The sequence below is a fragment of the Delphinus delphis genome, chromosome 12, assembly GCF_949987515.2.
Source record: "Delphinus delphis chromosome 12, mDelDel1.2, whole genome shotgun sequence".
Taxonomy (NCBI): domain Eukaryota; kingdom Metazoa; phylum Chordata; class Mammalia; order Artiodactyla; family Delphinidae; genus Delphinus; species Delphinus delphis.
Window position 1 is genome coordinate 45,411,155 of NC_082694.2, and position 22,044 is coordinate 45,433,198.

General features: G+C 36.4%; 1 protein-coding gene across 1 annotated transcript in view; it reads left to right on the forward strand.

The window, feature by feature from the left end:
• The window catches only part of PSME4 (proteasome activator subunit 4), a 101,161-nt gene that overhangs the window by 20,418 nt on the left and 58,699 nt on the right, over nt 1-22,044 (forward strand). Inside the window, exons 2-5 of the mRNA XM_060026616.1 lie at nt 7,570-7,710; nt 8,360-8,476; nt 19,384-19,428; nt 21,419-21,568. Coding sequence (XP_059882599.1) covers nt 7,570-7,710; nt 8,360-8,476; nt 19,384-19,428; nt 21,419-21,568 — 453 coding nt within the window. The remainder of the gene's footprint in view (nt 1-7,569; nt 7,711-8,359; nt 8,477-19,383; nt 19,429-21,418; nt 21,569-22,044) is intronic.

Below are 22,044 nucleotides of genomic sequence, written 5' to 3' on the forward strand. Positions count from 1 at the left end.
AGCACCACTTATTGAAGAGACTGTCTTTTCTCCATTGTATATCCTTGCCTCCTTTGTCCTGGATTAGTTAACGATAGGTACATGGGTTTATCTCTGGGCTTTCTATCTTGTTCCATTGATCTATGTTACTGTTTTTGTGCCAGTACCATATTGTCTTGATTACTGTAGCTTTGTAGTATACTCTGAAGTCAGGGAGTCTGATTCCTTCAGCTCCTTTTTTTCCCTCAAGACTGCTTTGGCTATTCGGGTTCTTTGTGTCTCCATACAAATTTTAAGATTTTTTGTTCTAGTTCTGTAAAAAATACCATTGGTAATTTGATAGGGATTGCATTGAATCTGTAGATTGCTTTGGGTAGTATAGTCATTTTCACAATATTGATTCTTCCAATCCAAGAACATGGAATATCTCTCCATCTGTTGGTATCATCTTTAATTTTTTCATCACTTATAGTTTTCTGCATACAGGTCTTTTGTCTCCCTTGGTAGGTTTATTCCTAGGTATTTTATTCTTTTTGTTGCAATGGCAAATGGGAGTGTTTCCTTAATTTCTCTTTCACATTTTTCATCATTAGTTTATAGGAATGCAAGAGATTTCTGTGCATTAATTTTGTATCCTGCAAGTTTACCACATTCAAAGATTAGCTCTAGTAGTTTCCTGGTGGCATCTTTAGGATTCTCTATGTATGGTATCATGTCATCTGTAAACAGTGACAGTTTTACTTCTTCTTTTCCAATTTGTATTCCTTTTATTTCTTTTTCTTCCCTGATTGCCGTGGCTAGGACTTCCAAAACTATGTTGAATAATAGTGGTGAGTGTGGACATCCTTGTCCGTTCCTGATCTTAGAGGAAATGCTTTCAGTTTTTCACCATTGAGAATGATGTTTGCTGTGGGTTTGTCGTATACTACCTTTATTACGTTGAGGTAGTTTCCCTCTATGCCCACTTTCTGGAGAGTTTTTTATCATAATTGGGTGTTGAATTTTGTCAAAAGCTTTTTCTCCATCTGTTGAGATGATCATATGGTTTTTATTCTTCAGTTTGTTACATGGTGTATCCCATTGATTGATTTGCGTATATTGAAGAATCCTTGCATCCCTGGGAAAAATCCCACTTGATCATGGTGTATGATCCTTTTCATGTGTTGTTGGATTCTGTTTGCTAGTATTTTGTTGAGGATTTTTACATCTATATTCATCAGTGATATTGGTCTGTAATTTTCTTTTTTTGTAGGATCTTTGTCTGGTTTTGGTATCAGGGTGATGGTGGCCTCAGAGAATGAGTTTGGGAGTGTTCCTTCCTCTGCAGTTTTTTGGAAGAGTTTGAGAAGGATGGTGTTAGCTCTTCTCTAAAAGTTTGATAGAATTCACCTGTGAAGCAATCTGGTCCTGGACTTTTGTTCATTGGAAGATTTTTAATCACAGTTTCAATTTCATTACTTGTGATTGGTCTGTTCATATTTTCTATTACTTTCTGGTTCAGTCTTGGAAGGTTATACCTTTCTAAGAGTTTGTCCATTTCTTCTAGGTTGTCCATTTTATTGGCATAGAGTTGCTTGTAGTAGTCTCTTAGGATGCTTTGTATTTCTGCAGTGTCTGTTGTAACTTCTCCTTTTTCATTTCTAATTTTATGGATTTGAGTCCTCTCCCTATTTTCTTGATGAGTATGGCTAATGGTTTATCAATTTTGTTTATCTTCTCAAAGAACCAGCTTTTAGTTTTATTGATATTTGCTATTGTTTTCTTTGTTTCTATTTCATTTATTTCTGCTCTGATCTTTATGATTTCTTTCCTTCTGCTTACTTTGGGTTTTGTTTGTTCTTCTTTCTCTGGTTCCTTTAGGTGTAAGGTTAGATTGTTTATTTGAGATGTTTCTTGTTTCTTGAGGTAGGCTTGTATAGCTATAAACTTCCCTCTTAGAACTGCTTTTGCTGCATCCGATAGGTTTTGGATCATCATGTATTCATTGTCATTTTTCTCTAGGTATTTTTTGATTTCTTCAGTGATCTCTTGGTTATTTAGTAACGTATTGTTTAGCCTCCATGTGTTTGTTGCTTTTTACGTTTTTTCCCCTGTAATTGATTTCTAATCTCATAGCATTGTGGACAGAAAAGATGCTTGACATGGTTTCAGTTTTCTTAACTTTACTGAGGCTTGGTTTGTGACCCATGATGTGATCTATCCTGGAGAATGTTCCATGCGCACTTGAGAAGAAAGTGTAATCTGCTGTTTTTGGGTGGAATGTCCTATAAATATCAATTAAATCTATCTGGTCTATTGTGTCATTTAAAGCTTCTGTTTCTTTCTTTATTTTCATTTTGGATGATCTGTCCATTAGTGTAAGTGAGGTGTTAAAATCCCCCACTATTATTGTGTTACTGTCGATTTCCTCTTTTATAGCTGTTAGCAGTTGTCTTATGTATTGAGGTGCTCCTGTGTTGGGTGCATATATATTTATAATTGTTATATCTTCTTTTTGGATTGATCCCTTGATCATTATGTAGTGTCCTTCCTTGTCTGTTGTAACATTCTTTATTTTAAAGTCTACTTTATCTGATATGAGTATTGCTACTCTTTTGATTTCCATTTGCATGGAATATCTTTTTCCATCCCCTCACTTTCAGTCTGTATGTGTCCCTAGGTCTGAAGTGGGTCTCTTGTAGACAGCATATATATCGGTCTTGCTTTTGTATCCATTCAGCGAGCCTGTGTCTTTTGGTTGGAGCATTTAATCCATTCACGTTTAAGGTAATTATCGGTATGTATGTTCCTATTACCATTTTCTTAATCGTTTTGGGTTTGTTTTTGTAAGTCCTTTTCTTCTCTTGTGTTTCTCACTTAGAGAAGTTCCTTTAGCATTTGTTGTAGAGCTGGTTTGGTGGCGCTGAATTCTCTTACCTTTTGCTTCTCTGTAGCGCTCTTGATTTCTCCATCGAATCTGAATGAGGTCCTTGCCAGGTAGAGTAATCTTGGTTGTAGGTTCTTCCCTTTCATCACTTGAAGTATATCAATCCACTCCCTCCTGGCTTGTAGTGTGTCTGCTGAGAAATCATCTGTTAACCTTATGGGAGTTCCCTTGTATGTTATTTGTCATTTTTCCATTGCTGCTTTCAGTAATTTTTCTTTGTCTTTAATTTTTGCCAATTTGATCACTATGTGTCTTGGCGTGTTTCTCCTTGGGTTTATCCTGTTGGGAATGTCTGCGCTTCCTGGACTTTGGTGGCTGTTTCCTTTCCCATGCTAGTAAAGTTTTCGACTATAATCTCTTCAAATATTTTCTCTGGTCCTTTCGCTCTCTCTTTTCCTTCTGGGACCCCTATAATACCAATGTTCTTGCATTTAATGTTGTCCCAGAGGTCTCTTAGGCTGTCTTCATTTCTTTTCATTCTTTATTTTTTATTCTGTTCCACAGCAGTGAATTCCACCATTCTGTCTTCCAGGTCACTTATCTGTTCTTCTGCCTCAGTTATTCTGCTATTGATTCCTTCTAGTGTAGTTTTCATTTCAGTTATTGTATTGTTCATCTCTGTTTGTTTCTTCTTTAATTCTTCTAGGTCTTTGTTAAATGTTTCTTGCATCTTCTCCATCTTTGCCTCCACTCTTTTTCCGAGGGTCCTGGATCGTCTTCACTATCATTATTCTAAATTGTTTTTCTGGAAGGTTGCCTATCTCCACTTCATTTAGTTGTTTTTCTGGGGTTTTATCTTGTTCCTTCATCTGGTACATAGCCCTCTGCCTTTTCATCTTGTCTATCTTTCTGTGAATGTGGTTTCTGTTCCACAGGCTGCAGGACTCTAGTTCTTCTTGCTACTGCTGTCTGCCCTCTGGTGGATCCGTGTGGATCTGTGTGGAGATCCACAGATCTGTGGATCTGTGTGGAGGCTATCTATGTGGCTTGTGTAAGTTTCCTGATGGGAGGGACTGGTGGTGGGTAGAGCTGACTGTTGCTCTGGTGGGCAGAGCTCAGTAAAACTTTAATCCGCTTGACTGCTGATGGGTGGGGCTGGGTTCCCTCCCTGTTGGTTGTTTGGCCTGAGGGAACCCAACACTGGAGCCTTCCTGGGCTCTTTGGTGGGGCTAATGACAGACTCTGGGAGGGCTCGTGCCAAGGAGTACTTCCCAGAACTTCTGCCACCAGTGTCCTTGTCCCCATGGTGAGCCACAGCCACCCCCTGCTTCTGCAGGTGACCCTCTAACACTATCAGGTAGGTCTGCTTCAGTCTCCCCTGGGGTCACTTTTCCTTCTCCTGGGTCCTTTTGCGCACACTACTTTGTGTGTGTCCTCCAAGAGTGGAGTCTCTGTTTCCCCCAGTCCTGTCGAAGTCCTGCAATCAAATCCCACTAGCCTTCAAAGTCTGATTCTCTAGGAATTCCTCCTCCCATTGCTGGACCCCCAGGTTGTGAAGCCTGACGTGGGGCTCAGAACCTTCACTCCAGTGGCTGGACTTCTGTGGTATAAGTGTTCTCCAGTCTGTGAGTCACCCACCCAGCAGTTATGGGACTTGATTTTACTGTGATTGTGCCCCTCCTACCATCTCATTGTGGCTGCTCCCTTGTCTTTGGATATGGGGTATCTTTTTTGGTGAGTTTTGGTGTTGATGATTGTCCAGCAGCTAGTTGTGATTCTGGTGTTCTCACAAGAGGGAGTGAGGGCACGTCCTTCTACTCCGCCATCTTGGTTCCCGTCCCCTATTGTGGTTTTAATTTGATTTTAGTGATGAACAATGATGTTGAGTATCTTTTCATATGCTTATCAGTCATGTGGATGTTGTCTTTTGAGAAGTGCCTTCCTGAGTCTTTTGCCCATTGTTTATTTGGTTGTGTTTATTATTGATTTGAAGGAGTTCTTAAGTAGTTTGGGGGAGTACTTTGTCAGATGGTGATATGTATTCCAAATATCTGACTGGGCTTTTTTATTTTCAGTGGTGTTTTATTGTGAATAGAAGTTCCTGATTTTAATGAAGACCAGTTATTAATTTTCTTCTTTTAGTACTTTTTGTGTTCTTCAGAAGAAGTCTTGGCCTTTTTTTTTTTTTTTTTTTTTTTTTTTGCGGTACGCGGGCCTCTCACTGTTGTGGCCTCTCCTGTTGCGGACGCGCAGGCTCAGCGGCCATGGCTCACAGGCCTAGCTGCTCTGCAGCATGTGGGATCTTCCCGGACCGGGGCACGAACCCATGTCCCCTGCATCAGCAGGCGAACTCTCAACCACTGCGCCACCAGGGAAGCCCTTGGTCTGTGTTTTGAGAAATGCTGAGGCAGGAATCACTTTCTGCTTGGCAAGAACTATTTGCTGTTGACAGGGCAAATAGGTTTCTGAGTAATCCCCCTAAAATCTCTAGTTTTGTCAGCAGTTCTAGCTCCTCTAAGAATCCCTGGGTTTGTCTCTTCTTTTCATAGTATTAAATTTTGGACTCTATGAATTTTATGTCCCTAATGTTTACACAATTTATACTATAGTAAAAAGACTTGTAGGTAAATTATTTCAGTTGCTTAGAGCAGTGTTTCTTCAATTTTTCCACAGAAGTCTTTTAGCCACAAGGGAGAGTAAGTGCATAACCGCAGGGGCACTTGTACCCTGTCAAGGCCTGAGGTAGCCACTGGGAACAAGAAATGTTTCATTGGACTCTTCTGTTTTATCTTTAAAATATGTGCTGTTTCTTAGGGGATATGGTTTGTTTTCACTTGAAAGTAGCGTTTAAATGATTTTAGCTTTTACTCCTAAATTTAGAGTGCAATTGAGGGAGGCTTCAGGAGTCTGTACCATGTTCATTCAGCAGCCTGAAGTATCTCTGGCAGCCCTGGGCTTAGGGTCTCTATGTATTGTCTTCATTAGCCCATTTCCTTTATCAGGCCTAGGTGGTTAAGAAACTTTCACCGTAATTACTGACAGAGGCAAAACAATATCTCAGGTCTCATTGCTGTCTCCCCTCACCGCCCCCACCCCCGCCCCAATACTGTTTGATCGCCTAGTACTAAGGTGAAATCATGGGATTATACCTTGAAAGTTCAGACAGACAAGAGCTGAATAAATATGCAGCAGCCTGAGAAAATTAAAAAAAGAGTGCTCTTATTGGACCAAGAATATTGAGGAGTTTCTGGAAAAAGAAAAACAGGTATTCTAATTTTAGAAGTTAAACGCAAGTTTAATTTGATCTTAGTTGTTGGGGAAGTGCTAAAGATCATATAAGGAATGTTAATGCTGTGTCTTCTGTTGAATTATGTATTTGTCTATAAAATGGTCTTCCTCAAACTCCTCAAAGGAGTTTATGATTTTAAGTATCCAGTAATTTGTTCTAAGTAAGTTTTTGTTCCTTAAGTTTTAGTTACTTCTGAATCCTTAACTATGCCATGCTTAGTCATTCTTGCTTTTTGGGACACCTTTTCCTTAAATTGCTTATAGTTGACGCTTTTGTTTACATTGAGTCCCTAAAGTTAAAAAATTGAAAACATATAATTCTGAGATAAAATACTGTGCTTTTTTGGTAGCAACATAATTTTATTATAGTTATGAGTTAATGCCTAGAAACAAATAGTACAAGTTAGGTAACGCTGTATTGTTTCAGGATTCTCAGTAAGCGTTCATCAAAGATTCTTGTGGTTAAAACAGTAAACTTCTATGTCTGTACTCTTTTGTCCTGTTTTATAATGTTGTGATATGATGTTTTTAAGTAGTTTCAGCAAGTCATTAGGTAGATTGTTATTCTGAATGAGCACTTGCTTAATAAAGGAAAGGGTGCAGAGGGATTCTTTTCAGGTTACCGTGTCCAAAGGCCAGTTAAAACCATGCAAAAAGAAAAGAGCAGTGTTATAATTGGTCATTAAACGTTGATGTGAATTCAGTTATTATAACTGAATTATAAGTTTTTTGTCAATAAAGTACTTATTTGGTAATCTCTTAATTAAAATACAGAGTAAGTCTTTCCTGCACAGTGATGAGTGTGCAGTGTGATAAAATGTTTGACATCAAAGACTTTTGAAATTAAAGTGTAACAATACATATTTTTTTTTATTGTGGCAAACTCTTAAATTTACCCTCTTAACAATTTTTAAGTGTACAGTATGGTATTGTTAACTGTGTGTACATTGTTATACAACAGATCTCTAGAATTTTTCATCTTGTATGACTGAAACCCTATACCCGTTGTACAGTAGCTCCCTGTCTGCCTTCCCAACCCCTGGCAACCACCATTCTGTTTCTATGAGTTTGAGTTTGATTACTTTAGATACTGCATATAAGTGGAATCATGCAGGATTTGACTTTTTTTGATTGTCTTATTTCACTTAGCATAATGTCCTCAAGGTCCATCTGTGTTTTAGCATATGACAGCTTTCTTCTTAAAGGCTGAATAATATTCCATTGTGTATATATGTGTGTGTGTGTGTGTGTGTGTGTGTGTGTGTGTGTGTGTGTGTGTATATATATATATATATATAAAACATTTTCTTTATCCATTTGTCTGTTGGTGGACATTTATGTTACTTCCACACTTTGGCTATGTGAATAATGCTGCAATGAACATGAATGTATCACGATATCTATCTTTAAAGGCTGTATCGATTTTTCTCTTGCAGATATATTCGACTTTATGGGAGAAAATTTAGCAAAGAAGATCATGTTCTTTTTATCAAATTATTATATGAGCTGGTATCAATTCCAAAACTGGAAATCAGCATGATGCAGGGATTTGCACGTCTCTTAATCAACTTGTTAAAGTAAGTCAATGTCCTGTGATTTCTGCTAAGGTTTTTTTTTTTTTTCTTCAAGGTTTTAGGGAATGAGGAGAGCTAAGTGTTCTTTGGTAAGAAGACCAAGTCCCAAATTACCATTTTGGAAAAAGATTGCAGAAAACTTTATCATAAGTTTAAACCCCATGTGTTAATTAACCTTTTAATTAAGATTCCTTTTTCTCCATGAAGTCTTCTCTTCTCTAGCATATACTGAACTATATGTTGTCTATTTGTTTCATTTATACTAATTACCTTCCCTTATGTAGACTGTAAGATCCTTGTGAAGACAGGGATCATTTATTCTTTTGCTTATCCCAGGCACCCAGCACAATTCGGGAAACACTTAAGTACTCCATAGATAGTGTGGGAAAGTATGAAACTCATCTACAATAATGGTGGCACAAATTTTAATGCCTCTTTTTACCTGGTGCCCCTTGAGGTTTGGACAGCAGCAAAAGTCCTGGTGCACTGTTCTTCCTCCTACCATGTTTTGCCAGTGAGTGGCTGAGGATGGGGAAAAGCAAAACCCACTGTGATGACAGCAGCATTTAACAACTGTTCTCCCAGTGTAGTATGTGTAGTATGCACACCCTGAGCAAGCATACACACATGTATTTACTCTTTCTTTAATTAGGAAAAAGGAACTTCTTTCAAGAGATGACTTGGAGTTACCTTGGAGACCACTTTATGACATGGTGGAAAGAATATTATATTCCAAGACAGAGCACCTGGGATTAAATTGGTTTCCTAAGTAAGTATTTCCATTTAAAGTACTTTTGGGGAGCACTTTTGGGGACTCTTAGGGGTTTGATCATAATAGAGAAATGTTGGGTTACTTGAGATAAGCAAGCAAATACACATTTTAATGTGCTCATTTTTATGTATTTTGACTCCTAAAACAATTTATTGCTCTCTTTAAGCTATATCTGAAGCTGCACTTAAGAATTTCCCACCACCATATCTCTAACAGCTAACATCACCATACTGGCCAAAGAAAACAAGAGATTTTTGTTTGAAATCTAATACTTTGTCATGCACATTTGGCATTCTTCATAGTATATCCACATATGTTTTAATTCTTCAACTAAAATGAATGCTTCAAAAGGAGGAGCTTTGCATATTCCAGGGGGCACCCACATCCCAGAGCACACACACTCCCAGTTAAAGGAGCATCAGTTTCAGTGATTGACTGTGTTATAGTACAAATTATTCAAATGCACGGTCTTTGGTTTATGTTATTTTTTAGTAATGTTTAGACATAATAAGACTATAAATCTCTGGCTGTTTATGGCTTCTTGTACACACATCCTGACTCTTCCAGATCTCTAATTTTGGTACATTTTGTATTTAATTCTGAACCTTTACAGAGTACAGTATAATCATCTGTCCCTTTTGATTAATAGTGATTTCAGGCTTGACTGCAAAGTGTCATTTTTCCCTGTTAACAAGGGTTTGTCCAGTTGTGATCTAGCTCTTAATTTTCTCAGTCTTAGCGTGTTTGGCTTAAAATACTCTTAAATTTGTGATTGAGGTTTATTTTTAGGAAATCTTTTTTTAAACTTTTAATAGCTGTTCCCTCTTATTATCTAGAGTTGTTTCTCATATACATATGCACTCATTTTCTGAAGAACACCATTTTATATGCCTGTATTATTTTCCTTTTTCTCTTTTATAAATGAAGTCTTTGAACATTTATTTCTGTGGTTTTTCTCTCAATCCTAGACATGCTTACATATCTACCCAGTTTAGTTCATTTAATCCATGATTAATCCTCAGGCCTCACTTAAGTCAGCAGTCGTAAGTGAATTTTTTTGAAAATGACTGCTGATGACAGACTTTAAAGACTTTTAGGTCATAGGTAAAGAGTGAAATGATGTAAATGGAAAGAGTAAAAAAAAAAAACAAACTATAGGTAATTGTGAACTTAGGCCCTAACTGTTTTTTGGACAGTAGTCACAAATACTCTCAGAAGGTATTTCAGTCAGTCACATGGTCAGAAGGTATTTATTTCTTGAAGATTTCATGTGTTAAAACAAGGAAACCCATTTCAACCATAAAAGTGGCAGAATTCATCATGAAACTAAAGGGTGCAATGTTCAAGTGTGTTTTTACTAATATTTATTATGAAAACCCCAAATTTAACATGAAAGATTACTTTTGAGTTTTATTTCTGTCGGAGGGAGCATGGAACAGACTGGATTGACTAGACCTCAAGATCTGAGCCTATTGAATTTTTTTTTACAGCTGTTTATTTTATTTTATTATTATTTTTTTTGGCTGTGTTGGGTCTTTGTTGCTGTGCGCGGGCTTTCTCGAGTTGCGGTGAGCGGGGGCTACTCTTTGTTGAGGTGCGCAGGCTTCTCATTGCGGTGGCTTCTCTTGTTTTGGAGCACAGGCTCTAGGTGCACAGGCTTCAGTAGTTGCAGCATGCAGGCTCAGTAGTTGTGGCTCGCGGGCTCTAGAGCGCAAGCTCAGTAGTTGTGGTGCACAGACTTAGTTGCTCCGCGGCATGTGGGATCTTCCTGGACCAGGGATTGAACCCGTGTACCCTGCATGGGCAGACGGATTCTCAACCACTGGGCCACCAGGGAAGTCCTGAGCCCATTGAACTTTTGACTAGAATCACCATTTCATAGATTTCAGGGACCTTTAAATGGAGTTCAAAATCAGTTATCTTTCTAAAATTTTCCTGGCTCATTTTTTGACTGCCTTTGAAAGCCTTTGGTAAATCATGGGGGAGGGAAAGCTATTCCTTCAGTAATTTCTCCTTCTTCAGCATTTCTTTTACTTCTCTATAACCAAGTGTCACACTTCCTGCCCTGACAGGTGTAACTTTGCAAAAGCAGCCACTTTTTTTTTTAAGTACTATGTCGTTATTAATAAATATCTATGGCTTTCCTCTTCAGCGATGCCATTGTTTTCCAGGAAATTTTGTTAATGCTTATTACTGTTAGTGTCAATCATTGTTTATAGTTCCCTCCCTGCATCTTGATACTAATTACCATGTCATTTCCTGAAGCTTCACATCATCCTTGCTGTTATGGAAACCTTCCTTAAAAGTTTCACCTTGGCTGTTCTTGGTCTTTTGAAGAGACATCAAGTCTTTGATGAAATCTTTACTTGGTTTACAGTGTGACTCTTAACTCTAATAGACTTTTGTATTCTGTAGATAACTATTCCAAAATGAAATTCATAAATAGCATGACCTTTCTACACTCAAAAATAAATATAAATAATGTTTTAACCGTAAAAGAAATAATGGGAAAGTAGTTTATTATAAAGCAATATATATTTCAAACATGCATGCACTATTATACTAAAAAACGCAGTATAGGAGACTTCTCTGGTGGTCCAGTGGTTAAGAATCCACCTTTCAGTGCAGGGGACGTGGGTTTGATTCCTGGTCGGGGAGCTAAGATCCCACATGCCATGGGGCAACTAAGCCCGCACGCCATAACTACTGAACCCACGTGCCACAACTAGAGAGAAGCCTGTGCACCACAAGGAAAGATTCCGCTTGCCACAAGACCTGACGCAGCCAAAAATAAATAAATAAATATTTAAAAAACAAAACAGTATGGTATTCAGATTTTGCATCTACTTTTAATGAGTAAGTTTGGATTTAAGAGTAAAAAGATCAAAACACATTCTGTATCAGAAGTACAAGAAAATGTAAGATAAACAGCATAGCAGCATTGTTAGTGGACATTGAAATAAAAACTAGTGCTAGGATACAGAATAACAGGCCACACTTACTTAAATATGATGAGAGAGAGAGAGAAATAACTTTAATTTCAGACTACTGACTGGGAAAAAAAAGAAGTAAGATACTGTTGCACGTGAGCTGGCCTTATTTATAACATAGTCTCACAATGATTCTTTATGTAATTATGTGGGATGGTGTAGTTACTTAGTATTACAAAACATTATTTTTAAACATTATCACATGTGAAACAAATAGGCAAAGGATGAATTAGGAAAAGAAACATTAATATATGAAGCCATAGAGAATTTGTGCAGCAGACTTTTGCCAAAATAAACAATGTCAGTGTGTAATTTTCACAACATAAATTGTCTTTTGTGTCCTACCAAAATAAGGATGACATTCCAGAAAAACATGAAACATTTTAACAACAAAATTATTAATGAAATTCTCTGACATCCTCATTCTTTGTGTATCTGATAATTGCAAGTGTAGTGACACTTGGTTCTAAGACTGTTAAAGCAATCTTCAATCTTAGTTACATATTTGTATGAAAACTACACATGCACAGGGATTTAGTTTTGGCAAATCAAGTGGGGCAACTGGAATTGCCATTATGCTGTAATTTTTTTTTCTTTCAGGAATCATTAATAACCGTAGGTAAAATTTTCAGCCAAAGTACAGCTTTCCTTCAATTTACATGTTAGTTGTATTCCTAGAGATTCGATGTCTATTAAAACTGTGTGAAAAATAGTTAATGTTTAAAGCAGTTAACTTTTAGTTCAAGAATTTTTAACCTGTATAACCGTGCATTGGGACATTTGAAAGTCTTGAAGTAATAATTTTTTGTTGAGTCTGGCTAGTCCATGAATTGCAGGATATCTAATATACCTGGCTTTTAATCACTAAAGGTCCAGTGAGTCCTCCCCACAATTGTGGTAGTTAAAAATGTCCCTTACATTTCCAGAATGCGCCCTGCATGTGGTTAGAGGCTTATGGATTTGCTGTCCTCTTAGCCTGCATCCATGCAAGTTAAAGTTTGCTGCCTCATTAATCAGTCTCTCCTGTTTTCTTACCATTGGTCCAGCACTTTTTGCTTTCTTTTTTTCTGTTTTTAATTCTGTAAGATCCAGGTCTTTTAGTTTCCAAACCAGTATTCTTTTTCCTGTTCCAGTGCTTCTCAGATTGTCCATTTAATACCTCCTTCCCCTTCCCCAAAGATGTTTCTTAAGAGGTGTGGTGTGAGAAATTTCTTGGAATTTTTACATTTTATCTTAAACATTCATATCTTTATTAGGCATATTAAGTAATGCTTTCATAAGTAAAAATTTCTTCCATATGTATCTCTTGACTAAAGTTGATGCTCCAAGAAGATGAACTCTATTGGCCTAGTGGCTTGGAGCACTTACACACAGGGCTGTGTGTGTCCACTAAAAGGAGCACACATTGTGAAGTGCAGCTCTGTTGATGCATCCTGTTTTTAAAAATGATGATGTGTTGTTCCAGTTTGAAGTGATCAGAAAGAATACTGGGCATCTGGAACTACTTTTGAGGGGGCACTTTCTTAGTGAGAGGCAGCACTGTAGGACAAAATTTGAAACTTAATGTCTCTTCTGTTAAAAAAAAAAAGCAGTTTTTCAGAATTGTAATTAATTATTTATTCATTTTTTCTAATTTGCTTTAATCTTTTTACTGTTATTATCATATTTTACCTCTCCTTTTTTTTTTTTTTTTGCGGTATGCGGGCCTCTCACTGTAGTGGCCTCCCCCGCTGTGGAGCACAGGCTTCGGACGTGCAGGCCCAGCGGCCACAGCTCACGGGCCCAGCTGCTCCACGACATGTGGGATCTTCCCGGACCGGGGCACGAACCCGTGTCCCCTGCATCGGCAGGTGGACTCTCAACCACTGTGCCACCACGGAAGCCCTACCTCTCCTTTTGAAAGGAGTACCTGTACCATATTTCCATTCAGGTCACACTGTATATAGTTACAACAATTAACTTTGGAAGATTTTCAGATTCTTTGGTTCTTGGACTGTTTCATCACACTTGCCTTGATTTTAATATTGGAGGAATCTGATGTGTTAGAGACACTAGTTGGAGAGCCATACAACAGTACTTTCACTTTTTGTTCCTCACAGCTAGTCTCTGTCCAGTGAATTTCTAAGATGGGATCATTTAAAACATTTTAAAATTTACTTTTCTACTTAAGATACTATTGGGGCTTCCCTGGTGGCGCGGTGGTTGGGAGTCCGCCTGCCGATGCAGGGGACACGGGTTCGTGCCCCGGTCCGGGAAGATCCCACATGCTGCAGAGCGCTAGGCCCGTGAACCATGGCCGCTGAGCCTGCGCGTCTGGAGCCTGTGCTCTGCAACGGGAGAGGCCACAACAGTGAGAGGCCCGCGTACCGCAAAAAAAAAAAAAAAAAGATACTGTTTAGTACACTAGTATAGCAAGTGTTTATAGCCCAGGGATAGAAGTGTGACTTTTTACAAACATTTTATTTCAGAAAATTCCTTAAGGAGCCCTTTAATATGGCATGCTTTGGGAGTTAGTATTTTGTTTTGAGTATTTTCATCTTAAATGTATTCTGAGACATTTTGAAACAGTTTTGTCAGCTGACTGCATGTATTCATAACTATTTTTAGAATACCATTTTTATAATCAAAAGTGAAAGCTTTTTTCATTTGTTAACTGTTTGTCTTTCAAGTCTTAAACTCATGTGCCTTATGTGTTTGTCTTTATTGAAACCACTGCTTAGAATGCCATGCATTTCAACATGATTTTAAAAGCTGATTCCATTGTTTGAAGCAAGGATTATTAAACTTCCTTCTCCTTTCCCCTATTTTCTTCTCTGTCCCCTCCTCCTCCTTCTTTTTTACTTCCTCTCCTCCTTCCCTCCTCCTTTCTGTCTTTTTGCCTCAGTGGCAAAAGACCCTTTTTACTTTCATCTGTTTTTACTTTCTACTGGAGAAACAATTTGTAGGGTTTTTTTATTCAAAAGAAAAATTAAAATTGGAAAAAACCTAGGTAGTTGTGAACTCGATACTAGCAACTTAAGAGCTGCTTATTGTTTACTTTGTAAAAGAAGCATCTGAATCTTTTGGGCATGATTTTATGTCATAAAACAGTGTCCCACACACTTAATTGGAATAACATATTACAGGTTACAAATGTAGGCAGCACGGTAAAGAAAGGTATTGCTACTAACAAAATGTGGGGGAATTATGCATAGATCAGTTTTTACAAATGAACATAGATAATTCATGTTTGAATTGCTATGTGTATATATAGAGATTTATTTAGTCTTATTACTATCAGTTCAGTTTTTGTGGGTTGTTTGGTGTTTTAAAGGTTTACATATTTGCATCATGAGTAGCTTGGGCCTAGATAACTCATTTACATTTTAAAAAATATTTAAATATCTATTTTTCTTTTATATATATTCTAAGGTAGATCATACAGTATTAAACTATTTCATTTTTCATATTAATCTGCCTCTGGAGAAATTTGATATTTCCCTTTTCTGGTACTTGTTCTTGATTTCTTCTTTCTCTGTTAAATCTAAAAGGACCATTTGAATTGGTACTCTTATCCTTAAGATACAGTTAAATCCTTTGTTCCCCCATCAACACATGAAAATGACATTTCTTAACCTCTGTTGGGGTTTCTTGATATGTGTAGCCACATTTCTAAGCTTAAGTTACTACCAGCAACTCAAGAATGATCTTTAGCTACAGAATTTAACATGATAATGAAATATGAAAGTAATTTGTCTGAGAACCTGTTGAAATTTAAAATAGTTTACAGTTATTTTGTTAATAAACAATGATTATTAATATGGCATTTGCAGTGATTTTTTTAACATGGTATTTGAGGAACATTCTATTTGCTTTTTAAAAAATTCTATTTTTATTTGGAAATTAGAGAATAATTGGTTGATTTTATTAATTTTTATTAATGACTTTGATAGTGCTTCTTTCCAAAGTTGTGCTACAATGATCTTTCTCTAGAAACTGCTCTTTTTAAAGCAATTTAAAAAATACTCAGTTCACATTGATCAGGCTTGTCATCACTTGTAGCAATTATACACACTCTTTTTACATGAGTGGTCAGAATTATTACAATTTCTTAACATTTACTTGCCGTAGAGGCATACTTTTTTCTTGAAGTAATTGTATTGAAAAACCCATGTTAATGCTACATCAGTGATGAAGATGTTATATATTTAGACTGTCCTCAGGTAAAATTATCTTGAACCTAATTTTGTGTGAAGTAGCTGTGAAAAATGACTGCTGATTTAACTAAGCAGTATTAGATTTTGTAAGATTAGATATGCGGTGGATAGTGTTTGACTAACTGATGGTGGATTTGTTTGGATTTAGGAAAAGCAGGAAAAAACTGATATATTAAGTTACAAGGAGGTTGAGGCAGAGGTATGTAGAATATACCAGGGTTATAGTTTCCCAGTTCATTTATAAAAAAGCAAATATGATTACTCTGAAGTTAAATTTTAGTTCAAGAATTGTGAAGTGAAGCTGAACGTAGTTCTGGCCGTGGGCAGTCCACACTACTCTCATCTTGAATTTGTTATTTGCTGTACATTTCTCTGGTTTAGAAGTGAATATTGTCCTGACAGTTAGGTAAGGCTAAGGAGGTAGGAATCGTAAACCTCGAGGTTTATATAAGTCCACTGTCTCAGTAACTGGAGGCTAAGCTTTTGGCTTTACTCAGGCTTCTCTGCTACATATTTGGCATTTATTAACTTAAGGCATACTTAAGTACTTAAGTATTTATTTGGCATACTTTATTAACATAAGCAATCATAAAGTACGTCATCATAAGGAAATTGCATCCCAGAGAGGAAAATTCACACAGAGTCATTTGTTGAAACTGGGACAAGAGCTCAAGAACTGGGACAAGAACTTACTTTCTGCCCTGATAAATAGGGTGGCAGTTGGGGAAGGACTTTCCTATTTTGATGCAATTTCCTAAATGTAAATTAATAGCTTCTCAGAGGCAGTAGAATAAATGTAAAAGCAAAATGAGTACAAATTTTCATTCTTAAGGAGGTTGAAAATATAATTTATTTTGGCCAGATATGAAATAATAATTGTAGGTAACATTTATTGTGCTTAATTCTGGGCTAGATAACTGCATTCTTTACATTATCTTATTTAATTTTTGTAACAGCTCTTATATAGATATGAGGCTGTAATACTGCGCTACTAGTAAGTAGCAGGACAGGTGTTCAAATTCAGATCTGTCTGACTCTAAGCCCAGGCTGTGAACCATTTATTACATGATATACTGTGGCTTTCTTTTCAAGCTAACATGCGTTTACTAAGAGGAAATAGGGTACGAGAAAACCCACCCAAAACTTTGTCCCTCTGTAGATCCCTTTTGATTTAAAAAAAAAAAAAAAAAAGTGTTTTGAATTGTTGTCACTTTAGTTATTAGAATTCCAACAATTGGAAAAGTTTTTAGTGATTATTCACTCCCTCTAAAAATTAGTGAAATATAATCTAGTAGCATCTAGCCATAACCTTTTATTTTATTTTTAAACAGAAACATTGTTCCCTTCATCTTGAGAGATTACAAGAATCACAAAAGGTCACTATACAGATATCACAGGTTAGAGAGATTGTACCCTTTTCTGGCTAAAGAGTATAAATCCAATGGCACAGGCCTTATTAAGGAGGGGTTAAAACAGACTTTATTTAGATGAACTAAATCACATTCCCACACACCCTATTCCTCTAATGAGTGAAGTGACAGCTATCAAGTCTTACAATTAATCTTCTATTCTGAAGAGTGAAGGGAACTGGAGAAAACATGTAGCTATGCAGCCTTTTATGACTTGCTTTCTAGAATCATTTTTGACATTATAGGAAGTTTGTTGGTAGAATAGAAAAATTACCGGTGAAAATAGCAGGTTTTCTGTGTTGTACTCTCAAACCAGCTGCCACAGAAACAGTTAAAAGTAAATGTAAAGTTAACATGAACACAAACATTAGGAACTGGTAGAATTATAGATCTTCTGCTTATTTCCTTGGACCATAAGTTTACCATTTTAGAATTATCTTTTTTAAAATCTGCATTTAAGTTAATCTCTTATTTCATTTGGAACTAGATGAACCTTCAGATCTTACCTATGAATTCTAAAATTTGTTTCTAAGTTGGTTCTTTGGTCCAAACTAAAAGAAGATCCAGAGATCGATGTTCTTTGTTGTCCTGATAGAAAATGTTTATAGAGCGTTGTAAATAAATAAATATATTTATAATATATGTATATATGTAAATGAACACAACCTTGTTATAAGCACTTTGGAAATGCCCAGAAGTAAAAAATCATAGTCGTGGTCTTCAGGGAGTTGTAAATGTAGTTGGAGAGAAGTTTGCTCCCCTCCCCCTCCTTTTTTTTTTTTTTAACTAGGCAAACTTAGATGTTCCCTCAATTAAACTCTGTTTCTGAATTGATGAATTTTTTTTGTGAGAGAAGGTAACATCTCTCTTTGATAATCAGAGAAAATGCTCCATGATGGCTCTCTGGCCATATGGTCATCTTTTTTATTTTAGAATTATCTCATGAGTTGTAGCCCGGTTTCCTCTTCAGTTAATTTTTTTCTGAGTACTTTTGAAATTAAAGAGGATTCTTACTGGGGCTTCCCTGGTGGCGCAGTGGTTGAGAGTCGGCCTGCCGATGCAGGGGACACGGGTTCGTGCCCCAGCCCGGGAAGATCCCACATGCCGCGGAGCAGCTGGGCCCGTGAGCCATGGCCGCTGAGCCTGCGCGTCCGGAGCCTGTGCTCCCCAATGGGAGAGGCCACAACAGTGAGAGGCCCGCGTACCGCAAAAAAAAAAAAAAGAGGATTCTTACTGCTTCAAGTAATGAAATTATAGTTTTCTCTCTTGGTTATATACATTGATTACTTGTGTTGAGTTTGGTTTGTGTTATTCCTTGGAATTTCTTTGCAAATTAGTTCTTAAGCTTTCAGAGAAGTTGGATAGACTTCTGGACTTAAGAATTTCAAGCAGCTTAATGAGAAAGTGTCAGGTGGAAGCACTGCCTGAACGTTACCCCTTTCCCCCATAATTTTTTCTCTTGAGATTTGGGGACTTGTTTTATTTTTTACTTTTATACATTGTATTGTAAGTAGTCACACATTTATTTTAAAATTCCAGTTCAAAATTACCCTTTGTTTTGTTAATTTGCATTTGACCTCTTTTGACTGTGGTCTACTTAGAATTTTAAACATCCATTCTGGTGATGTGTGTTTAAACCAGTACACACTAGCCTTTTCATTAAAGTAGAAGTGTTTATTATAAGTTCATATACAAATATTTATGTTGTTTTCCTAAATTCACTTGAACCACCTACAAGTTGGAAAATAAGTTACAGCTTTTAATGTTCCTCAGCTAACTTTTTAAGTAGCTGGTCAGAAAGGTGGCAGTTGCTTTTTATTTTGATGATCGTTGCTGGCAATAAAGTGCCTTGGAGGGTTATAAAACTCTCATCAGTAGGTTACAGAAAACTGGTTTCTGGTAGTTGCTGACAGAGGCACACCGGACTTTACTGTTTGTTTTTTGATGTAAAAGCACTTTAATAAAAATTTAAAATTAGTATTTGAAGCCACTGAACATACTTCTTGATATATTGATAGGTATATGGTCATTGCTGCCCACTTTGTAAAGATCGAAGATGATTTGCCCTTTTTCTAGTTTTCTTCCCTTTTTTTCACTGCATAGAATGAGCAAAATGAAGGCAAAGGGAAGAGTAGATTACAGAGTTTAGGTAGTTAATTGTTAGAGTTTTGTCTGTATGAAAGAGAAGGATTAGTCATTCCATATACACAGATAATATCTAAATGTATGAGTGTATCTTAGAGATATTTATTAAAAATGTGTTCTTAAAATACACCAACCTAATTTATCAAATGGCTTTTTCCCCCCAGTTCTGTAGAAAATGTTCTCAAAACACTCGTGAAAAGCTGCCGACCGTAAGTAGCTTCTCAATTTATAAAGCCTCTTATTGTTTCTGTGGGCTTTTCCCCATATTTAGTATGCTTTGAAGAGGAATTTAGAGGTATAACTAGTCTCTGATATTGTGATGTTAGTCACTGAGCACAACATATCATCTCCAGCTCTTCAACTGAACTTTTCAGATTTCATTTATAAATTTAGAAATTTTTAACTGGTGTGGGTGTCAGTCACCCATTATAAAGTAAGAATGCAATAATGTACGTATAACTGGCTTCATCTGAAAGATTTTCCTAGAGTATTGTTACTCAGATCAAAAATATTTTCCAAAATGAGCCTTGTAGGTCTTATATTAAAATGAATAATAATAAGATGGCGCATAAGTTTTTTTCTACTGTGGTCTGTTTCAGTAGAATATTTGACTTTGAACATCCCATATTCTTATGTTTAAAGATGAATATGGATAGAATTTAGTTTAATTAAAGTCCAGTTGTGTGGACTTGAACTATTTTTTCATTCTTGTTTATCAGGCTGTTCTAAGACATACTTCTGCTATGAATGCAGTGAATTCTTTTGAATGGAAATTCGTGTATTTATCATATGCTTGTAATATGAGTTAAAGTTATTTTATAGATCAGATATTTGTTGCTGACCTCCTATACTACTCAGTCTCGGGCAAATGTATTTTCAATATATAAAATGTCTTCTTTTAAGAGGCTTAAGATCTAAGCTGAGTCATTCAATAAGCCACCAAGGAGCAGTGTCATTTTGTGAAACTTGATCATCACTGAGGTACTTACTGGTTTTTAGGTTCTTAGATAATTCATAGAATGCCCAAGCTTCTGTTTTGGATTACTAGGCTAACAGTTGATTCTGAAAAATTAGGAAGGGGAATCAATGTATGAGGTCTTTGAAGGTAGAATATATGAATATATTCGGCCTTTAAAAATTTTTTAAATTCTAACCTGTTGCACAACGATCTGGTACATAAATGCTTGATGAACTCAACAGAAGAATAACTAGAAATGTAATTGTATTTTTCACATAAAGCAATGAAGTGTGATTCTAATAACACAGATGTATAAAGATATAATAAGATTAATAATATGATGTATAGGCCAAACCTCCAAGTGTATTTGAAAGGGTTTACTAACTTTTTGGGCCATACCCAAATCATAAATTTTCATATGCTTTTCATTATTTTAAACCTCAGTTGCCTACCCATTTGGGTATCCATTCCATACCCAAATGGATAGTGGGTCCTCCTTATCCATTTACCTTCATTTTGTGTGTGTCTGCACACTTCAGATTTTATTTTTCTAAATCTTTTCTACCCCAGGGATGCTCCTGCCCATTTCATAGAATTTTACAATGTTAGAGCCTATAGGACTCGATCATCTAGCCCAGTCCTCTCTTGTATATAGGAAGAAATGTATAATCAGCAAAGTGAGAAAGAGAACATCAACCTAGGAACCTCTGGTCCAGTGAGGGTAAATGGTTTGTTCCTAAGGTGCCTAGAGGTTCCTGGGCTGATGTTCTCTTTCTCACTTTGCTGACTATACATTTCTTATATAGACTGGATTCCCTATGACAAGATTTTTTTTTTCTATTGCTATTGCACAGCACATAGGATGAAAAAATACAACAATCATGTTTAAGTTTGTAGGTGATTTGAATGACTTTTTATTTTATCTGAGGTTTATCAACTTTATGTTGGGTTGGCCAGAAAGTTTGTTCAGCCATCTTACAGAAAAACCCAAACAAACTCTTTGACCAACTCAATAACATTTTCCCAAGTCCACAGACAAGAAAATTTATCTTATCTAAGTGTGATAGGCTGTTTATTTTAGAGTTGTAAAAATGTGTGTTTCTTGTAGGTAATATCACACACATTGATAGTGTGTGATATTATCTCATGAGTATCTTCACCTTCTCCTCCTTTTTTGTCAGTCATATAATGATGTAGAGCATTTAGCCAATGATCAGATACATGAAAACCTTCTTTATTAGTTATTTTCCAGCAGATGCCACAGCTGAGATGCTAGAAGAATGGCGGCCATTAATGTGCCCTTTTGATGTAACGATGCAAAAGGCCATCACTTATTTTGAAATATTTCTTCCTACCTCCCTTTCTCCAGAACTTCATCATAAAGGTTTTAAGTAAGTATATATGTATATCTTGACAAATTCTAGAATATAGTAGGGAATACATACATATATATATACACATATATATGGATGTATGTATATACATTACAAACTATTAAAGCAATAATAGGTAAAAAATTTACCAACTCAGCCATTACGTTTCTTATACTTGAAGTGTGTATGTGAAGGCTAAAACAGTTAAATATAGGATTGCAAATAAAGAGAAAATAACACTTGTATGTCAAGCCAAGTAAGATGTGGGCTTTAATTTAAGATATTGGGAGAGAAAGAATAATAAGTACAAAAAGGGGTTGAAAATTTCAATAAATAGGCAGTGGTGGAAATGTTAAATTGCATAGAGTTTAGGGAAGGGAAAAGTGTTTTTCTAAACCTTGGTTTTAACCCTCATCATGTGTAGCATAGTTTTTCTTTGGTCTTTTTTTTTTTTTTTAACTTGTTCTAGTCTTTTCACTGTTTTTAAGAACTGT